Genomic DNA, 21,223 nt, shown 5'->3' with positions numbered 1-21,223 from the left:
ATGACAGCAGGATAGCAGAGAAAATCTCAGTACGAAATTAAAAATATTTATATTTTTCAAAGAACATGCGTAAAAAAAGTTGTTTAAGGAGCTCACATACATATTTTGTTGTTATTGGGTATTTGCTGAATTGAATCAGATATCACCAGCCTTTAATAACTAAAAATAGATATTGCACAATGAAGACAGTGTTGTTAGCGTGTTGCGTTCAGGGGGGGGGGGGGGGGGGTAGGAGTAAAAATATGTTCTAGTGTGTGGTTTTTTTTCTCTTTACCATTTCCTGTACGTTATTGATACTTTAACAGGCCACACTTCTGCTAATGTCAAGAATAGATAGCTTACAGGTCATCGGGACGAATTGTACCTTTGTTTATGTGTTTTGCTTGTGTACTGTTCTCCGTGAGGGGGCGAGAAATGCCAGGTCATGAAATGATTGACATACAGTAAAAAAAAAAAAAAAAAAAAAAAAAAACAACAACAAAAAAACGACTTAACCCGAATGAGTAAACTGATGCAGACAGGTTTCAGATGAAACTGCTGGTTCCCCTCACATGTTTTCGGTTTGGCACCTTTTTGTCTGCGTCTAGCAAGAAAGCACTGACAAAGGGCAATGCATTGATTGTGTGTGTGTGTGTGTGACAGATGGAGGGGCTTTTGTGTGTGAAATGTACGACTCACAACCAACATGACCTCCAGCGTCACACGTAGAGGAGTGCGTGCGAGTGGGAGTTGTCTGCAGGAGAAACGCATTGTTGTGTTGGGGGATGAGCAGTCGGTAGTGCTGCTTGCTCTTACTGTGCTATCTGCTCCTGGTCGACTTTGGCTAGCGAGTAACTCTATATACCTATGAATGGTCCACAAAGCAGATGACTGTAGATTTTCAAAATCGAAACTTCCCAGGCACCAAACAGGCCTCTTTCTTTCTCTCTTTTTTTCCTTTTCTTAGCTGTTTAAACGAACCCACTACCGCCCATTGGATGAGAACAGTGTGTACGGATATAGAGCCACTTAGCAGGCCATATCGCCATTGCTTTGTAAGGCTGCCTTCTTCAACTAGCTACCCTGTCCGATCCGAGGTATGTGCTCTGCTTTCGTTTGCTTTTCTGTGCATTATTACCGGACGACGAGGACGCACACAATGCACGGACAAAGCGTGTAGTTATCCTTGCACATTGGGTGCGAATTAAACGCAGGTTTGAGGAGCTTTTGTCTGCTTTGACGCCATTTGCTCTGCGATGATGATGGAGGAGGAGGAGGGGGCGATTAGCTCCTAATGCTAGTTAGCTGACCGGCTAATGTTATTGTTAACAACTTGGCGACTTAGACTGGGAGTTTTAAGTGTGTTTTGTGTGGGAGGGGGGCGAAGAAATTTGCAAACTCTGAACCAAATGGGCGAGTGGGAGCTCCTGTGAAGTCTTGTTGTTATTGCCTTAAAGTGGCCGCCTCCCATCGCGTTTAAACGCCCCAGCTCACTAGCTAAACTGCTAATGCAGCTGGTTACCAGTGTACAGTTCACAACAGAGACACTCACACATGATTGTCATTCCGTTTGGAGCACTTTTATAAATGAGAGTCACCCCCATATTCAATATTTTCACTGTATTGGTGTGTTGGAATTGAAAACTACACCAAAATAGAAACGTTACCATGGCAACTGGTTTGACATGATTGGTGCTATTGCTAGTGTGTTGACTCAATTCATGATCAGAGGTGATCACATTTAATCAAGGTGGCTATGAGGTAATTCTCTTAACAACTCCAACTTGTAACTTTTACACAACGTAAGTGTTTAAAAATCAAGTTTCAATTAGAAGCATGAAACCTTTTTCAAAATAGAGTTCTGTGAAATCAAGTTACTCAATATAATGTAATGCATCCAATGTGTCCTAATGTGTCATCCGGCTCTTTGTCTCCACAGCAACACGGAGCGACAGTATGAAGAAGAAAGCTCGGCAACACCGGGCTGCGGTGCCGCAGAGGCCGCCATCTCCCATCAAGCCTTCCCCCAACAAGCAGATCTTGACTTACGCTCAGGCGCAGCGTATGGTGGAGTTCGACATCGATGGCCGCCTTCACCGGGTCAGCATTTACGATAAGCTGGACGTGATCTCTGACGATGACCCCACGGTGCAGGAGATGATGGAGTGCACCAGCAACAAGGAGAACGCAGAGAAGCCGCAGCAGCAAGTTCTCCTGCGCTCGGTCCGACTAAAAAAAAACCAGGAGAAGAGAAATGCAGCGCTGGGGATCCCTGCTCATGGAGAGGGTGTAGGACAAAATACTGGCGTTAACGCCGGTCCAAAGCTTCCGGAGCCCAAATTTCGTACAGTGGAATATAATCGTCCGGCAGTTCCCAAGCGCCCAGCTGCGTTTTATAAATACATCGAAAAGACGGAGGAAGAGCTGGATGAGGAAACGGAGTATGACATGGATGAGGAAGATTACGCCTGGCTGGATTTGGTCAACGAAAAACGAAAAAGTGAAGGAGTGAGTCAGGTCTCTTATAATGTTTTTGAGTTTCTCGTCGACCGCTTTGAGAAAGAGTTGTACCTGGAGAGTCTGGATCAATGCGGCGAAAGCCAATCCCCCGTCGACGAGGACGCGGTCTGCTGCATCTGCACGGACGGAGAGTGTCACAACAGCAACGCCATCTTATTTTGCGACATGTGCAACGTGGCTGTGCACCAGGAATGTTACGGCGTGCCCTACATTCCCGAGGGCCAGTGGCTCTGCAGACACTGTCTCCAGTCGCCCAACCAGCCTGCCGACTGCATACTTTGTCCCAATCTGGGCGGGGCGGTAAAAAAGACAGTGGACGACCGCTGGGGTCACGTGGTGTGCGCCCTCTGGGTACCCGAGGTCGGCTTTTCAAACACCACCTTCATCGAACCCATCGACGGCGTCGGCCACATTCCTCCGGCTCGCTGGAAGCTCACCTGCTACCTCTGTAAGGAGATCGGCGTCGGCGCTTGCATCCAGTGTCACAAAGCGAACTGTTACACCGCCTTCCACGTCAGCTGCGCCCAAAAGGCCGGCCTCTTCATGAAGATGGAGCCCATCAAAGAGGTGACCGACTCGGGCGACCCTACGTTCTCCGTGAAAAAGACGGCGTACTGCGGCGCTCACACGCCGAGCGGCTGCGTGAGGAGGCCGCTTACGATCTACGACGACGCCAAACCCAAAAACGGACTGTGTAAAAAAAGCGGAGGCGTCGGAAAAGGACAGTCGAAAGGAAAGAAGAAGAGTAAGAGTAAGAAGCCCGAGCCTGAGCCCGAAAGCGAAGATGCGGGTCACGTTAGCGTGCCGACATTTCCTGCTCACAGGTAAGGGTTGAAACAGTGAGGAGTGGCGTTTTCAGTTGTCGTGTCGGATGAGTCATTGTTGATTCTGGGACATCAAGAGCGTGCGAGAGTGGCTGCTGCTGTCGCCTGTTTATTTTCTCTCTCTCCTGACTGTGTCTTTCTGACCCCTCCCTCCCCCCCCACCCACCCCGGGGCTCTTTCAGGTTACAAACCATTCTGAACCAGGTGTCAGTTCAGAAGAAGAGAGCCTTCGTGGAGCTGGTCCTGAATTACTGGACGCTTAAGAGGCAGTCCAGGAATGGGCTTCCCCTCATCAGACGCCTCCAGACAAGCCTGCAGTCTCAGAAGAATGCGCAAGCGGTTTGTTTGTCTGTCAGTCCAACGCAGGAGACATTTAGTCTTCATTTTCCCTCCTACCAAAATATCAGTAGAAATTAGTTTTGTCACACAGCCAGTCAACTATTTTTTTTTAAGCCCTTGATATTTAATTTTTAAACTATGTTGCTTTTTAACAATGTAATCCTGATACAGAAAAAACACACACCGAGAGTGCCGGCGTGATTTCCGACTTGATTGTTTCGTAACGTTTTATTTCCGTTGTGTTTTCCCCCAGAGGCAGAATGAGGAGGAGAGCAGGGCGCTGAAGGACCAGTTGAAGGAATGGCATCGTCTCCGACACGACCTGGAGAGAGCCCGTCTGCTGCTGGAGCTGATCCGCAAGAGGGAGAAGCTAAAGAGGGAGGAGGTAGGAGGGAAGGGATTATTGAATTAAAAACAAAACAAACAAAAAAAAAAAAAGAATTGATGAAGAACCCTTTGGTCAGTTTGCTTTCTTCAGTCGAGTCACGGTGTGTAAACATCCCGAACGTCTCCAAACCTTTCAAATACTCTTTTAAATGGAGTCTTCAGTTTTCATTCTTAACTAGGTATTAACTTGGAGAAAACTCCCCCTCTCTTGAAAACAGAGGTACATCCGTTTTTTAAACAGGAAGCAAGTTTCACAATTAAAGTGGCTCATAAGCTGCTAACTGATTAGGATTCTCCAAACAGCACAGTCATGCAGTTTCACCGTCATTACGCCTTTTTTTTTTTTTGCTTACACAACGCATCTGCAGCAATGCACCCACTGGCGTCCCAGTGTGTCATTTCCCATTTGCATCTGGTGTTGTGGAAGTGCGAGAGGCGCGGCATGTGCGCGCACAGCGGGAGCTTCGTACACACGCACGCGCGCACACACAGACGTGTAGTCTCTAAGTAAGCGGAGCCTCTGCACCCTTTGGTTCCGGGTTACTGATGGAGGTGTTTGTGGATCCGTGGTAAAGTCGGTCATCTCTCAACCAGGAAGTCGAGGGTTCAGTTCCCAGCTTTATCGGTAAAACACGAAAACGTACAACTTGCTGACAATCGTCACTGAATAGAAGTAACAAAGAGTCAGAGCTTTATGTTCAACAGCCAAATCCAAACCGTTCCATGTGAGCTTCGCTTCAAGTATATAGCTGAGTCATGCTCGGGGTGGGGTACTCATGGTTCCCCTCTGCCTTGTGCTGGGTCATGCTTTGTGTCGGGTACTCATGGTTCCCATTTGCTTTGTGCTGAGTCATGCTTAGTGTCGGGTACTCATGGTTCCCCTCTATTTTTTGCTGAGTCATGCTTCGTGTTGGGTACTCATGGTTCCCCTCTGCTTTGTGCTGGGTCATGCTTAGTGTCGGGTACTCATGGTTCCCCTCTGCTTTGTGCTGGGTCATGCTTAGTGTGCAGTATTCATGGTTCCCCTCTGCTTTGTGCTGGGTCATGCTTGGTGTGGGGTACTCATGGTTCCCCTCTGCTTTGTGCTGAGTCATGCTTAGTGTCGGGTACTCATGGTTCCCCTCTGCTTTGTGCTGGGTCATGCTTAGTGTCGGGTACTCATGGTTCCCCTCTGCTTTGTGCTGGATCATGCTTAGTGTCGGGTACTCATGGTTCCCCTCTGCTTTGTGCTGGGTCATGCTTAGTGTCGGGTACTCATGGTTCCCCTCTGCTTTGTGCTGCAGATCAAACAGCAGGAAACCCTCCTGGAGATGCAGCTGACTCCTTTCAGCATTTTGCTCCGAGCCCTCTTGGACCAGCTCCAGTCAAAAGACCAGGCCAAGATCTTCACCCAGCCGGTCGATGTCAGTGAGGTAAACCCCAGAACACACACAAACACGCTGAAGGAGAAGGATGGTCCTGAGTGTAAACGCAGGGTTTGCTTTTACCTCGGCCCTTGTGATGCCACACTTACACCCGTGTCATTTCCCTTTAAATAAACCCTGTTCAAGCCTTCAAACTGGACTTGCTGGTTTTGTTTTTGGACACAGCTGTTTTGTAGGTGAGCTGTTATCAGGACCCAAGGCCATGAAGGGCACAGCTATTAGTTTTGTTTTACCCTTTTTTTCTGCCCGATATTTGTGAGAAAATTCCCTCTTAACGTTGAAACGATAAAAATGAAAAAGTCGTTTTTTACTAAAGCAAGTAGTATTTTGGAATCCAGGTGAGAAAAAATGATGAGTCATTAAGATTAGTTTCTACATCTTTAAAACCAGTGACAGGGAGACCCCTTTGTATCCCCACATATCTGTTCAAACTAAGAGTAGAGCCAGCTGCTCGCTCCGTGTCACAGTATCTGATCAGAAGTGACTCGGGTTATAAATTAGCCTCTCTCCTCCCAGTGTACACCGCGCTGAGTCAGGACACTTCCTGCTCAGAGAATGTGTAACTCAAGACTGAAGTGTCACCGGCTGGGGGTGGGGGTATCTCCTTTCACACACGCCCGGCTAGCTCAGTCGGTAGAGCATGAGACTCTTAATCTCAGGGTCGTGGGTTCGAGCCCCACGTTGGGCGTAATTTATGCCTTTGGAGTCTGTCACATGACCAACAGGTTTTTTTTTGGTTTTTTTTTAAATCAAAAAGCTTGGTTTGACACTCCCAGCTCAGTGAAGCTCGATTTGTCAGGGTGTATGCTTTTTTTTTAGAGGAACTCCCCTCACTCCCACCTAAAACGCAAATGTTGTGTAACCGTGGTTTCACGGTTTGACGCAACTTTTAGGACGCCTTCATTCAGGGCCTTTACACTCGGAGCACGATGGTTTATGTGCGCCTTTGGGGCTGTGCGGAGAAATGCTGGGGGAGGGGAGGGGTTGGAAGTAGCTGCAGTGGCTGTGCAGTCACACCTGTTCTAAAACAGGTTGAGCTGGTTTCCTCTTTAGGGTCTCCATCTTCTGTGTTCTTACAGCCCGTGGAGGCTTTTCATGCCCTCCCTCACGCAATTTAAAAAAGGTTTAATTTCTCCTGAAACAATTCCATCAGGTTCCCGACTACCTCGACCACATCAAGCACCCGATGGACTTCTCCAGCATGCGGCGGCGCGTCGACGCACACGGCTACAACAACCTGGAGCAGTTCGAGAGCGACTTCAACCTCATCGTCGACAACTGTATGAAGTACAACTCCAAAGACACCTACTTTTACCGGGCTGCCGTTCGCCTCCGAGACCAGGGCGGGGCTCTGCTCAGGAAGGCCCGAAAAGACGTGGAAAAAATCGGCTTCGATTCGGAGAGCGGCATGCATCTGTCGGAAGCGCCCGAGATGAAAGCCACGCCGTCGTTTTCGTGGGAGGACGGTGAGGGGAGAAACAACAGCCGCAAACGTGGCTAAACGTATAAATATATATATATATTAAAAAAAAATAAAAGTTCAGATAAAATGTGTTTCATTTTCCATCTGGTTGCTTTTACACTCCCTCAGTGGACCGCCTACTAAAGCCAGCCAATCGGGAGCATCTTTCCGCCGACAAGCAGCTGCAGCAGCTCCTGGAGAAGTTCGATCTGACCTGCGCCATGAAGTCCAGCCCGTCGCGCAGCAAGCGTCTCAAGCTGCTCAAGAAGACCATCAACGACGTGCGCAACGAAATGAGTCTGAAGAGAGTCCATCCCTCCCATCATCATCATCACCACCATCATCATCATCACCACCACCGCTCGTCCTCCTCCAACCCTTCCACGTCCGCGTCTTCTTCTTCGTCAGCTGGGCCCCAGCCGCCTGAGCCGAGGAAACCCAAAGAGGAGAGACTGGAGGCCAATGGACATTTTCTCGATGACGAGGGTATGTGTGAGCAATGAACGCGTGACTTTTGATTGGTCGAAAGCAAAACAACATAAAAAAAAAAAAAATCCCAAACCAGGCTTCACACGCAGCATTTACTAAAAAAAAAGTTTCGATCTTAAGAGGTAATTGACTTGTCATTCTGAGAGAGACGTTTTTTTTTTTTTTTTAAGAATATTAAAACTCAGAGCTCCACCTCAGTGATTCGCAAAGTTTTAAAGCTGAAACTTGTTGAAGGACCTCGTTGACACACAAAACACCTTTCGAGAACTCCCAACTGTGAATCACGCACGTCGCTCTCGAGGCGGGGAAATGCCGTGATTGGTAAATCTGTGCGTCTCTGTGGAACTGATCCCTGAATAGATTGTGTTTCAATGAACTCAGATGGGGGGGGGGGGATGAAAAAAAGGAAAAGGAACGAGTCATTTGCTCTCATTTTTTATTTATACAAGTGTCTCAGTGTTATGCTGAATGGTGCCTTGTTTGACTTTTATGATAAACCCAAAAGTGCAGTGTCAGCTTTTCTGCAGGCACAGGCTTACAGAGCATTAAAGTTGGTAATAGTGTTACACGGTGGGTCGTATTTGTTGTTTTTCATATTTGTTATTTGTTTTTTTGGGGGGGGTTTTGTGCTTTTTATGATTTTTTTTTTTTTTAAGTTCGAGGACTTGTGATGGAAGGGAGAAAAAAAGAGTTTTTCTGGATTATGAAGGTCACACTTGTTTACATGTTCTTTGTGCTTCCTGTTTTCTCTCCTCTACAGCAGACAAGTCTCTTCCTCCTAAACTGGAGCTGTCGGACTCCATCCCTCCCCTCATCCACTCAGACGCCGACCCCGAGCCCCCCACCCTTAAACCCGTCGACGCCCCTCCAGACTGCGAGGACAAGACTCACAGCAGGCGCGTCCAATTTGACCGAGAACTACCCGACCTTCTCTCCTCCCCTCGCCGCCTCAACGGATTCTCCCACGAAAGCCTCCAGGACTCCCTCCTGGACGGAGACGTGAGCGTGGTGGCCACGTCGACCCTCGCCGAGCCCACGGGCACGGTGAACCGCCGGACCGCCGTGCTGTTCTGCAAATCGAAGACGAGCAGCCCGCACAAGCCCGCCAGGGTCCGAGACGAAGGCGTGGAGCGAGTCGTCGGGAAAGAGGGCGAGGAGGGTGAGGCGGGGGAGGAAGGCGAAGAGGAAGGCGCGCAGCTGGGCTCCAAATCCTTCCTGTCGGTGGTCATACCGCGGCTGGAGACGCTTCTCCACAGCAAGAAGAGGAAGCACAGCGGCGGGAGAGACAGCGAGGAAGAGGGGGGAGAGAGAGAGCGCGAAGAGGAGGGAGAATCTCCTGTGAAACGACTCGACACCGGTGAGGAGTCGACGATGTTTTAGATGAGGAGTCTTCGTGAAAACATTCGCCAACGATTCGCCTCCTGCGTTTTTTCCTCTCAGGTTTGTCGCAGGGTTTCCTGGAGATGGAAGAGGAGCGGGAACTCCAACACTCCGGCCGAGCGAGTCGACCCGTGGAGCCCCGAAGACGCTGCGCCTCCGAGTCCTCCATCTCATCATGTAGCAGTCTGCAAGGCAGCACCAGGTGATTTCCCCCTTCTGTTAGCTGCTCACTCGAGCCGCCACCGTCAGCAGCACCAGACGAAATGTTTCATCTAAGATTAACTCTGATGTTTTTTTCTGTTTTTTTTTTTTTTGCTTCCAGCACTATTCTCAGTCTTCCAAAATGTGGGAAGGGGAAACCCGCCTTGGTCCGGAGAAACACTGTGGATGATAAGAGCGAGTTGATCGCCTGTATCGAAACTGGGAACTTTGCAAAAGCTGCAAGAATTGCTGCCGGTAAGTTGGCTCCATGAAGTGTCTTCCTTTCACGTTTTTTGTGAGCTGACCTGTTTGACTCACGGCGTCCTTCAAAAGACGTAGAGGATAGATTTCCCTCGTTTATTGCTCTCGGCAGATCCTTTCAGAAAACGTCACGTTTTCTTTTTGAAGACCCAAAGTCTGAGTGCGACCATCAGTTCCGTAGACAACGAGACCGTCTACACACGCTAGCTAAAACAATGATGTGTAGGGGACAAAAAGAAGACGTCACATAGGATCACAACAGGATCAGGGAGGGCTGCAGCTGATCCCAGAATGCACTGGGAGCAACATGCAAACTCCGCGCGATTATGTGGCTCTGTGGGGCGAACAACAACCCGCACGTTGAGCCAATAAAAGCACCATCACAAAGTCAAAATGAAGGGAATAAAATATCTTCAAAAGAACTGAAATAGTGAAGAAAGTAGCTTGACCTGGGCAGAGGTGGAGACAACAGGAGGGGAGAAGGGACAAACATCAGAGTAACGACGCAGACAGGGGATCGAACCAGGAGATGTACATCAACACTGATAAATTAGATCAAAGCCGGCGTTTGATTGGATGGATTTAGTAAAATGACAAAATAAAGAATTGAGTTTGGCGAAAATACATATTATACATCCATATTTAGGACTTGGTTTATCTCCAATAAATTCTTTTTAACACTGTAGTGGTTCCGCTTATGAGCTGTTCCGTATTTTCTGGTATAAATTCCAACTTTGAGGATGTATTTATTGCAAATGCTCAAAATGTGTCGACAGTGAAATTCACATTAGTTTCAGAGCCTTACTGTTCACTCAGTGTTGTCCAGTAATCAGCGTTGACCGGGTGTGAAACAGTACAGTAAGTACATCATAACGTCTATTAAAAGGTTAAACTGGGGCTGTGTAACGAGTCAGTTGTTTCATGGTGACTCGTTCAAAAAGGTCAGTTCTTAGTCGCGATTAATCATGGATTAATCACATGTTTGAAAAATGCATTATTTCACATTTAACAACCAAAATGATTCAGCTTTGATTTCGAAACAACGCCGTGTCTTGAGCTAAGTTAACTTTACTCGCTTTTTGAATTCAACCCTGCTTTTATTTTGAAATGACTTAAGGAACCTCTGTTAGATTTCAAAGATTACGACATTAACTGAACCCAAAAAATAAACTCAATATGGCTTAAAAAAAAAAAAAATCAATAAAGACAGCTGAGGGGAGCGGTAAAAAAAACACTTTTTTTTTGTTTTGTCTTTATTGGATTGGACAGTTTATGTGATTAATCTGACTTTAACTAGTGAATGCTGACAGCCCTGGTGCTAACCTTTTTTTGTGTGTTGAACGAGAAGGTGTGCCTTATTTCACTCTTTAAAACCAATGTTACTTGGAGACAGCTGGTGGTTCACACACACACACACACACACACACACAGAGTAAACATCAGGGTTGGAAATGAACAGCAGCCATGAAGACGTCAAACTTGTGACATTTTGGCAGTGACCGCTCAGCCCTTTCTACTCCTGCCTGCCATCATGGCGCGTAAACCATGTCAGCATCTGGAGACTTTACTTCCTCTCATCTCAAATTCACATTTAATTTAAAAATAAAGAAATAAAATCCCAGAATGGCTGGTTAATTTGAATAACTGTCGTTTGACTGGTGGCTCTGGAGAGGTAAAGTGAATTTTCCCGCTCTGATTTTTTTAATTTATTTTTTGGAGCAGGTTTGTGTCTTGTGTTGAAACCCTCGCCTAACTTGTCTGGTGTTGTCCCCCGCTTCCATAGAGGTTGGCAACAGCAATATTTGGATGCCCGCTAGTGCTGCAACAGTTGCATTGGAACCGCTAAAGCTAGTTTGGGCCAAATGTAGTGGATACCCTTCCTACCCTGCCTTGGTGAGTGTTTGTTGGACAGAATGCATGACAACCATTGATCAAGTCTCTTCAGTTTTTTCTCTCTCTCTCTCTCTCTCTCTCTCTCTCTCTCTCTCTCTCTGAACTTCTCCTGTCATCTCTTCACTTTGGGACTCATTGGATCCAAATTATGACATTCTCATCCTACAGATTGAAGCAATAGTTTTTTGCTACAGCTGTTCATTTGGGAGGGGAGAGATAGATTAACCGTTTTCAAGCTCCCTCTGTTTGTCCTCTAGGTGGCAGCCTTTCACTGTTCACCACTTTAAATTTGACCTTAGCGTGAAAGGACAAATGAGGAAAAGAACCTTATTTCCACATGCTGCTTGTGTGTGCATGCCTGCGTCTGTGTGTGTGTGTATATTTTCTAGACACTTTAACGATATGCTTGAGTCATTATACGGGGTGAATGTGTGCTTGAATTCAAGAGCATGTGATTAACTTCCTCTGGCATCCCGCCCCCTCCCCTGCTGTGTGTAGATCATCGACCCCCACATGCCGCGCATGGGCTGCCAGCACAACGGGGTGTCCATCCCCATGCCCCCCATGGACGTGCTCCGCATCGGAGAGACGATGCAGTACAAAGCCGAAGAGAAACTCTACCTCGTCCTCTTCTTCGACAACAAGCGCAGCTGGTGAGTGCGCCGTGCTGACCTCTGGGAGATTTTTTTTTTTTTTTTTTGGAAGCTGCTGCTGCGAGTCCACAACACGGGGTACAAGTGTCAACTGTCTGATCAGCTGGTCATCATTGTGTCGTGTCAGGGTTACAAGAAAAGTGCTCACGTCTCAAGAGGCACCTGAAAGAATTCAGCTGGACTCCCTTCGCTGGGAGACTGTTTTTCATTCTTTAAATAGGGATGATTTTATGTCGCACTGATAAGTGCTGGAGAAGAGATTAATCACGCCAGAAGTCAGATTGAGGTTGCAGCAATTTTTATGACTTTGCCATCATTCTCCTCCATTTCTTTGCAAAGAAATCCTCTAGAATACTGTAAAACTTCAAATTAAGGCCGTGTCTTTTACTAGCCTGGTGTTGAAATGCTTTTTTGACAAAGGCAGGTTTTAAAGGGGACATATTATAAAAAATCCACTTTTACAAGGTTCTTTGAACCTATATGTGGGTAACTTGAGTGTCTATCGATCCACGAAATTTGAAATAAATCCATCCAGTCCTTTTTTTGTGGTCTGTAGAAGTCTTATCTCACAGAGAAAAATGCTCCGTTTCAAAATGTCTCAGTTTGTGACATCACAAGTTGGATTCTGGTAAGAAAATCCCCTTCCCTCCCCTGGTATCTCCTCCCATTAACTCCACCTTCAGCCTAGAGCAGAACTTTTGCACAGGTCCGCCATTTTTATTGTCTCTACCGAGTAGTGATGTCTGAAGGGAAAAACTCGGGGGGCGGGGTCATTGCATTTAAAGAGACACACACCAAAACGGAGTGTTCTGAGAGAGCTGGTTTCTACAAGGTCACAAACCTCCTCTGGTGTTTGATTCATGTTATATTTTGACCAAAGCCCAGCACAGATGCTTCATTTAGAGCACAGAGGACTGTTTGAAAAAGAGGAAATAGGGGTGTAATATGTCCTCTTTAATTAAAGGAAGAAAAAGCAGAAAACCTCAAATATAAAGAGGACTTGAAACATCTGTCCAAGTAAGACTATCGACACTATCTTACTCATCTATCTACCTATAATAAGGATGTGTACAGCAGGTCTGTTGACTGTCTAACAAAGTAATTATCATCATCCATCATTAATTGTGTTCATGTACAATTTATAGTCTTTACCATCTAATATGCACAAGTTCTGTTTGAAAAAATTACATTGATTAATTAACACTCTATCCTCGCTTGTGTTCATGTTTTTTTAATGTTTTGTCACACACTCTCTTTTCGCCTTCAGGCAGTGGCTTCCTAGATCCAAGATGGTTCCTCTTGGCATGGACAAGACCATAGACAAAATCAAAATGATGGAAGGACGCACGTCCAGCATCCGTAAGGCCGTCCAGATCGCCTTCAGCCGGGCCATGAACCACCTGAGCATCGTGCAGGACGAGCCAGTCAGCGACCTCAGCGACGTGGACTGATGCTGACGGTCTACCCTCACTTACACACACACACACACACACACACACACACACACACACACACACTCGTACCTCTCCTCTACCAAATACCTTCCTCCCCCGTCCTGTCTTTCCGTCTCTGCATGGAGACTCTAATGTTTACTTGGCACCTGCTGTAACAGGTGTTGCCTCTTTCTCATCCGTTCCTACCCGCACACACTCCGAACCTGTGCCGATAGGAAAAGGCTGCTGCTGAAATGAATGTGTCCGAAACTCGTCCCTTCTCCGCTTTCTTCCCCGGGCTTGTAACTTCTTTTCTTCTTTTTATCCACACTCCGCTTCCTCGCGACACCAATCATGACTTTCATTTTATTTCATCATTTCAAGGCGGGAAATGGAAGCTATTCATTTCTTTACTTTGGTCATTTTACCAAATGTGTGTTTTTTTTTTTGTTTTTTTTCCACTGTTATTTTGGCAGGTAGCCAAACATCATTTGTGTACATGTAGTTGCTGGTAAATCGACTGAAATGGACACAATTGTACTCTTTGTGGCTTTTTAGTTTAATTCAAATGAGGACTGTCAGAGTTAATCATGATGGGATTCAGTTCCGAAACATTTATTTGTGTGCTATTTTGTCCCTTGAGGCACACCGTAGATTAGCCTCCACCGTGTCCCCCTACAGTCGCAGTGATGGAGAAGAAGGACACCACTGCGCCTCTGAATGTCTCATTTCACTTTCAATAACTCTCCGACAGCTCAGCTGACAAATCCACAGTCATATCCAACATTTCACTTTTTTTTTTTTTTTATCGCTCCCGTTAAAGTACCTTCGAGCTGCTAGAAGTTCTTTATTTTTCTTTCAAAATAAAAGCGCGTTTGCATCCAAATAGGATGTTAATTAACCTCGACTGAAGACGATAGAAAAATCCAAAATAAAAGCATTAAAAAACAGCTTTGAAAGGAAAAATGATTTACTTTCAAACAGAACGTTCAAAATTAAATTAATCGGGATGAACTATGAAAATGACATGATTAAAAAAAAAACAAGTGTCATTGTTTGACAGCTCTGTATTTAATGTGTTTGTAGCCACAGCCTGCTTTACTGTCAGTGTCACATTAACATATTGGTCCACTCCATTTATAAAAAAAAAACAACAACCCTTATTTTGTATTTAAACTGTAAATAAACCTGTACAGTTGCCTGACACTAACTTATTTTGTAGTTTTTACATAAATGGGTCTTGTACAGTTGTTGTTTTTTTTTAAAGTACGTATTTATACTCGACACACATTCTTGGCACTGAGGAGTACGTGCTATGCTGACAGTGCTGACTGATTCCTCAAGAAGGAAACAAATGTGCAGAAAGCTTTAGTATTCAGGAGATTAGGGCTACAATGTCACGTTTGTGAACCGGAGGGGAAAATAACCCGTTTGGATTTTTAAGTTATTTAAGTTCATAATCGTACGCTTCCATTTGGCATTAATCCTTTTTGTATTAAAAACCTGTTTTTGATATATTTTTGTTCATTTATATATTTATATTGTTTGAATACACGGTAATACATTATATAAATCTAAATCTATATATATATCTATATATATGTTTCTGAAGCTCATACAGGCAGACTGATGTTTGTGAACACAGAACATTTAATGTTCTCATGAAAACCAAAAATGTTGCTACCCAGACATTTGCGCTGATTCCTGATTTCCTGTGACGTGCAAAAATTGTTGCCAAAAAAAAAGTACAAAAAAGAAGAAAAAAAAAGTAAGAAGTGTATTTTTAAGTGAAACATTTGACTGTTACCTGGTTTTCATGTAGTCTTAGGGAGGTGTGCCTGCGTTAACTTATTGTAAATTCAAGGAAAGAATTGCAAACTTTGATTGTGGTAAAGTGGCACATTTTGTGGACGAGACTTTGCCTTCTTTTTAAGTAACTCTTTTCTAACTCTTTTGTAGTTTTAGACTTCAAGACATTTCATTTTATACTATACCTATTTTCTCCTGGGTAGCATCGGGTCGGTTTTGGTATATTTCTTTTTGTACTTCAATGTAGTCGTTTTCTTTCTTTTCTATCAGGACATACACAATTTGCTGGGACTGGTTTTGTAGTAAATAAAAAAAATAAAGATGCGAATTTGATAACTTTGGCTGTTTCTTTTCTTTTTGTTTGGAGCTCCTCTGTACCGCTTTTCTCATTCAGGGTCACGGGGGGGGGGGGGCTGGAGCCAATCTTGAGCTGTTATTCGGCGGCGGTACACCAATCACAGGGCTGACAAAGAGACGGACAACCACCCACACTATCATTCACACCTTTATGCAACTCTCGGATCACCAATTGACCAAAGAAGCATGTCCTGGACTGTGGGGGGAAGCTGGAGCACCCGGAGTGAACTTGTATGCATGCACATGGAGAACATGGAAACGCCACATGGGGAACTTCCTGTCTGACTGGGATTAGAAACCAGGAACCTCCTCGCTGCAACTTACGGCACGGACTTGCACTGTAAAAAAAAAGACCACAATATCTGACAAAAAATCCATCAAATTTACTATAAAACATTTCTCACCTTATCTGTGGCACAAGAAGGACTCAAACCCCCATAAGGCCGTGAAAAGGGGCTGTACCCCCCCCCCCCCTCTCCCCAACCCACATGGCTGGTGGAGGCAGACACTAATTCAAGCTAAAAATTGCCATATGGCACTGTATGCTGCTCGGCCACTCAACTGATGATGGTCCACTCAGATTGTAAATGGCGTCCTATAGGCTGCCAGCTGCAGAGAGGCTGAGGTTATGATCTGGGACAGCACACTGCACAGAGGCTCATTTATGATCACGGCTTGCACTGTGTGCGTCCTGGCACCGGGTCCCCTTTTCCTCAACGCCACTTTTGGTTAATCGCTATTTATTTTCTGCCACTTTCAAGGCATCAAATTACTTCCAAACAATTTCTGCAAGTAAATAAATAAATAATCAGAATGGAAATGAAAGTGTGCAGCTCATGGAGCAGATGTTGGTTATTAGATTTTACAGTGTAGTCAAGCATATCAAGCTATTTTCAATTTTTTTTTGCAGCTTGTAACTTGAAGTACCTTGATCGTTGGAGTATTTACGCCGCCGAAAAATTAACTTCCAAACTACTCTGACGCGTGCAGCCAACGCATCTGCGCAACCATCAGCATATCAACAATTCTTAATTACTTGTACTTTTAAAATGGGAATTTCCAGTGTGGTGGAAAGCAGTGGTTGTGCATCTTCAGATGAATTTGAGCCCTGATGAAAAGAGAAGAACCTCAACTGATTTGTGGAGCATGTAAAGCTCAAACTAACTAAAAGTGTCATACTGTGCTTTTTTAGCTTTCCCTGCCCGTTGACCTAAAGATTCTCCATGAGACACGATGCACTGTTGTGTCTGGTCAAAAAAACTGGAAAAGCTGGAATTTTTTTTTCTTTTTCTTGCAAACCTTTAAACTCAGAGGTTAGCATTGTTTTTTTTTTTCACAATAGGAGCTCAGTGTCAGGTCATAAGGTTAAGTATGGGGGAAGAGAGAGCTGTCAAGCATTCATCTACTTCTATACAAGCTGCAGGCAGACGTCTTTATTTCTTCTCGCTTTGATTCAAACATTCTTGTGTATCACCACGCTCAGCTACTCCTGCCGGCTCTCATACTTTAAAGCACTTTTCAGAAGCCTTCGTTTTTGTTTTGTTTTTTAGCTCATTTGGTTAACCATGCACTTTCTCAATTTGGCATCTGAAGTTTGAGTCTCGACAGTGCCAGGGGATATCAACACTGAGTTACTCTCTCATGCTCATGAGCTGTAATCTTGAACCGAGAGCAATCACACCTGTGTTTTTCGACAGTAAATGGAGCTTTTATCCTGTCAATATAGATGCTCCTCTGCAACAGCGTCCGCAGCAGCTTACCACCTCTCCCTCGCATTTTCTTGAGTTAATGCATTATTCAGGTTGTTTTTGATACTTCTTTTTTTTGTGTAATTTTCTGAATTTCTAAATTTGGTATCGGCAGAAAAAATAAAATCTGCGCCTATTTTCAAGAATGCTTTCGAGCAAGGAAGTGTATACAGTCTCATGAGCTGTTCTAGCTTGATAAAAAAGAATCCCCCTTCTCTAATGCAACTTTTTTTTTTGTTAACTGCCTTTCAGAGATATTGCAGCTCAGTCTGTCTGCAGTGGGAGATCAGGAACACCATACCTGCAGATTTTCATTTATTACTAAAAATAACAGGGTGAATGTTCCCTATTAGAACAAAAAAAAATGCAAGTATTCCAACTCAAAGAAAAGAAGAGGCTGTGACTCCGCACAAGTTATTTCAAGTGTTTTCTATGGTTAAATCCACAGGTAAATCTGAGGGCTCTTGAGATGAAAAGAGGGCGGCAAAGAAGATTAAATTCAGCATTGCTGCACAATTTTGCACTTTAAAAAAAAAAGTTTTCTAATTCTTAGTCATGTTTGTGACATTGTTTTGTGACATTACAGCGAAGGCATTTTCTCCCTGGTCAGTTTAGAGTTTTACTTTTTTTTTAGTATCAGGTTACCAATATGCAGCAGTCGATATAATTAAGTAAAAATTGTCATATTGGCGTACAGTGTAAGTCAAGCATCCCTCCTGCTGCCTGAGAGAAACCAGTTTGTTGCCATGTCATTCTCAGTCTGTCCATTGGGGGGCGCTGTGCATCCACACAAGCACTTCCCTCCGTTCTGCCTAGATGTCGTTCACAAAGTCAGAGCCCCTGAGTGTCCACCTGCTAGCAATATCAGCTCAGCTCCACTCAGGTAGGCATCAGTATTCAACATATAAACCGTTTTCATCACTGTGTTCAAATGGCGAATGCACCGATTAGAGAGAATGTCAATTAATGCTAAATCAGTCAGAAGACATGGCTGCTGGTTTGGCGCCTCTCTCTCTCTCTCTCTCTCTCTCCCCCTCCCTCCTTGTGCTCAGCTTTAAGTCTGCTCATGCCAATCATCACTGCCCCCTCCCGCCACCCAACACCTTCCATTTTGTTAAAAAAAAAAAAAAAAAATTTCCAGAGAGTGGGCAGACAATTCTCTTTAAGTGTTTTTACTTGTTTATATGCTAAAACTCCGAAGAAAGTTAGCAAACAGAGATGGAAGGGTAGAACTGCAACCAGCGCTGTGTGGGCAGGAGTTGGACCTGCTCCATCACACTCGGGGAGTTTGCTTGGTTACGGTTCATTCAAATAGAGGCACGTCTCAGATGCAAATTTGGATGCAAACTGTTGAAATATGCATTTTTACTTAAGCCAATCCCGCTTTTGTTATTTCAGGTTACTGACATTCAAAGAGGTAAAGCAGCATTATGGGGATTAAATTGAGCTGGTAATGGCGCTGTTATATAGAAAGCCACCTTCAAGCCACGCTGAAAGACATCTCCCATCTTCATAAACAATTGGGGCTAATGTAGTCGCACGAAAACACACCGCAGAGGAGTCTGACTCCATCCCACTCTCCTTTCTCTGTCTGTCTGTCTTCACCAGATACTAATTGTGTGGGGAGGTAAACACAGCAGTCAAGTGTGGAGAGGACGGCGAGTCAAGCGTGAATATCAATCTTCTCACATCAGTGTCATCAGATGACTTTGACTGAGTCGAGGCGGGCTCATTAGAGAGGTGGAGCAGGGTGCAATAACATCCAGGTGTGGAGGGCTCTGAAGTTATGGAGGCTCTGCTGCTGAGCTCTTGTATCGAGTGTGTGTCCCCCCCCCCCCTTTTATAGACGTTTTACAGGCCTTTATTTGAGTGATAGGACAGTGGACTGAGTCAGAGAGCAGGGAGAAAACGAGAGAGCCGCAGGTCGGATTTGAACCCGGGCCGCCCACTTGGAAAACAATAGCCTCCGAAGCACAGACGCCTCTTTCTGGCCATTTTTCAAAATCCCTTTCTCCCCTTGTTCGTTCAAATCACGAGGCTGCTTTTATTCTTTTTTTTCACCTGTCCCATCGTTCTTCTAACACAACGTACCTTAAAATCCAGAATATAAGTGCACCAAACACATACATACATTACGGTAGTTGAGCTCTCAGCTGTACCGACAGCCGAGTCGCGCTCATGCTCACGCTTCCTCCATATTAAAAGTGCGTCTTACACACCGGAAAGCAAAGACGGAGAAATATAATTAGCTATTCTGAAGTTTCATCATCTTAAACAGGAAAACGAACTGCTTTGGTTTACTTTAATGTAATGCTCTTTTTATGTAGACACAATTAGAGGTTTTAATGAGAAATGAGAAAAGTTAAATTGACTCTTTCAGACATTTATTAGACGACTATACACACTTGCGTTGACAATATACACTTGAGAAATGATTTTGAACTCTCCCTCTGATTTATTTGAAACATCCGTTTGTTCTAGCTCTCCACATCAGATATACATGTTGTTTGCCTCCACGTTTAGCCGGACAGAATTAGTGATCTATTCTTAAATGGAGAAAAAATAAAGTTCTGCTGGTTGATAGTTTGCATTGACTTGTAAATGAGCTGGGGAGAAAAGGTTAAAACAAATTCAAGTTTAATTTAACACCAACAATAGTTCCGTACATGTAAAAAAGAAAAAGAAAAAAAGCTCCTCAAAAAGCCGCAGAGACTCGTCCTATTTGTGCCTGAAAGTTTTGAGGTGTGTGAGGTGACTCGTAAAGGAACTCCACTCTGAACCCTGCCCTCCTCTGCTCTGCATTAAACATCACGCAAACTATCTACTTTTCATTTTTGAACACGCACACAAACATTACCCTCCAGCGCTCCCTTCACAAACCCCTCCCATCTCTCCGTCTCTCTCTCTCTCTCTCTCTCTCCCTCTCTGCAGGTCCCTGATAGGCCCAATCTCCAGTGGCTATGTTCAAAACACTGGGCCAGAATAGCACAGGCCCTAGGTAGATACATATTTATGGGGTGCGTTTACTTCGTACCACAGAGGAGAAGTAGAAATAGTGTGTTTCCAAGGTGAGCAAAACAAACAACTTCAAAGGAATTTAAATGCAGCTCATGTAAATGTTCTCCCACAGTCACATGTTTCTGCAGAGATTATCGTTCAACTTGTTAATGAGGGATTCATGCCTGACGCCAGATGACCTGATTATTGTGTGTGTTTGCAGGAAAAGGAGCCCAGAGGCGTCGGCGAATGCGAGGAGATGGAGTGAGCATATGCACACAGATATACAGTACATGCGATGTGTTCGCAGTCAGGGCTGTTAAGTCAGGCCTGTTGGGCAGCAATCAAGTCAGCAGCTCATTGATCAGAGCACACTGTGATCAGAAAGAGCACCGCTAATGATAGAGATGAAAGAGATGCTCAGCACGCAGGAAGCCAAAAAAAAAAAAAAAAAATCATCAATGGTCCCTTGGGGTGTCATTTATTTACAGCTAATCCGTAACAAACTATACAGCTTTTCATCAGGTCTGCACATTAGATCCAATAGCTACTGTAAATCTGTGTATAAAATATCGCCGGATTCTCGTCCAGGAAACCCGACACGTAGACGAGCCATCGTCACATATGTGCCTCCATCAGCCGCAGCCAGGCGACCATCTAATTATCCGTTAATGTCATTACTCAGTTGGCTCCGGAAACGTGGTGGTGTTGACTGTAAGTGTGTGTGTGTGTGTGTGTGTGTGTGTGTGGGGTGGGGTGGAGGGGGGGGTGGGGGCAGCAGGGCTCAGAGTGAGGCCCCTTTGATGTGAAAGATAATTACTTGCGTAGTTAAGGTAATTAGCACAAGTCCAGAATAAAAGTAAATAAGCTAACCGTCGCTTCCACTGTAGCCTGCGTGAACTCAAACTGTGTGTCGAACAGCGTGCGCTTCAATTAAAAATGTTGGCTGTGCATTCTGGCACAGGTTCCCTATTATCGCTATATTCTGTATATATATATACCTGTATATATATATACACACATGTATTTGCTGCTTGGATGCACATGGAGAAATATCCCCCTTATAT

At 44.8% G+C, this 21,223-nt stretch overlaps 1 protein-coding gene across 3 annotated transcripts; it reads left to right on the top strand.

Moving 5' to 3' along the window:
* The first annotated feature begins 573 nt into the window (after window positions 1-573).
* On the top strand, window positions 574-15,390 carry brd1a (bromodomain containing 1a). 3 transcript variants are annotated; one of them, XM_079334900.1, is made up of 13 exons: window positions 574-1,076; window positions 1,919-3,323; window positions 3,506-3,674; window positions 3,916-4,047; window positions 5,333-5,461; window positions 6,627-6,939; window positions 7,065-7,421; window positions 8,188-8,781; window positions 8,865-9,006; window positions 9,127-9,260; window positions 11,050-11,159; window positions 11,658-11,812; window positions 13,080-15,390. In XM_079334900.1, exons 2-13 carry the CDS (start codon window positions 1,936-1,938, stop codon window positions 13,261-13,263), a joined length of 3,807 nt encoding a protein of 1,268 aa, XP_079191026.1. In that variant the 5' UTR covers window positions 574-1,076; window positions 1,919-1,935; the 3' UTR covers window positions 13,264-15,390. The 3 variants fall into 3 exon arrangements, with proteins under 3 accessions (XP_079191026.1, XP_079191025.1, XP_079191027.1); XM_079334899.1 differs by having other exon boundaries at window positions 8,185-8,781; XM_079334901.1 differs by having other exon boundaries at window positions 575-1,076; window positions 3,506-3,662; window positions 8,185-8,781.
* Window positions 15,391-21,223: the final 5,833 nt, after the last annotated feature.

This window comes from Symphodus melops (genome assembly GCF_947650265.1).
Source record: "Symphodus melops genome assembly, chromosome: 22".
NCBI lineage: Eukaryota > Metazoa > Chordata > Actinopteri > Labriformes > Labridae > Symphodus > Symphodus melops.
Note: the sequence above shows the minus strand (reverse complement) of the source record. Positions and strands in the feature narration are given on the sequence as shown.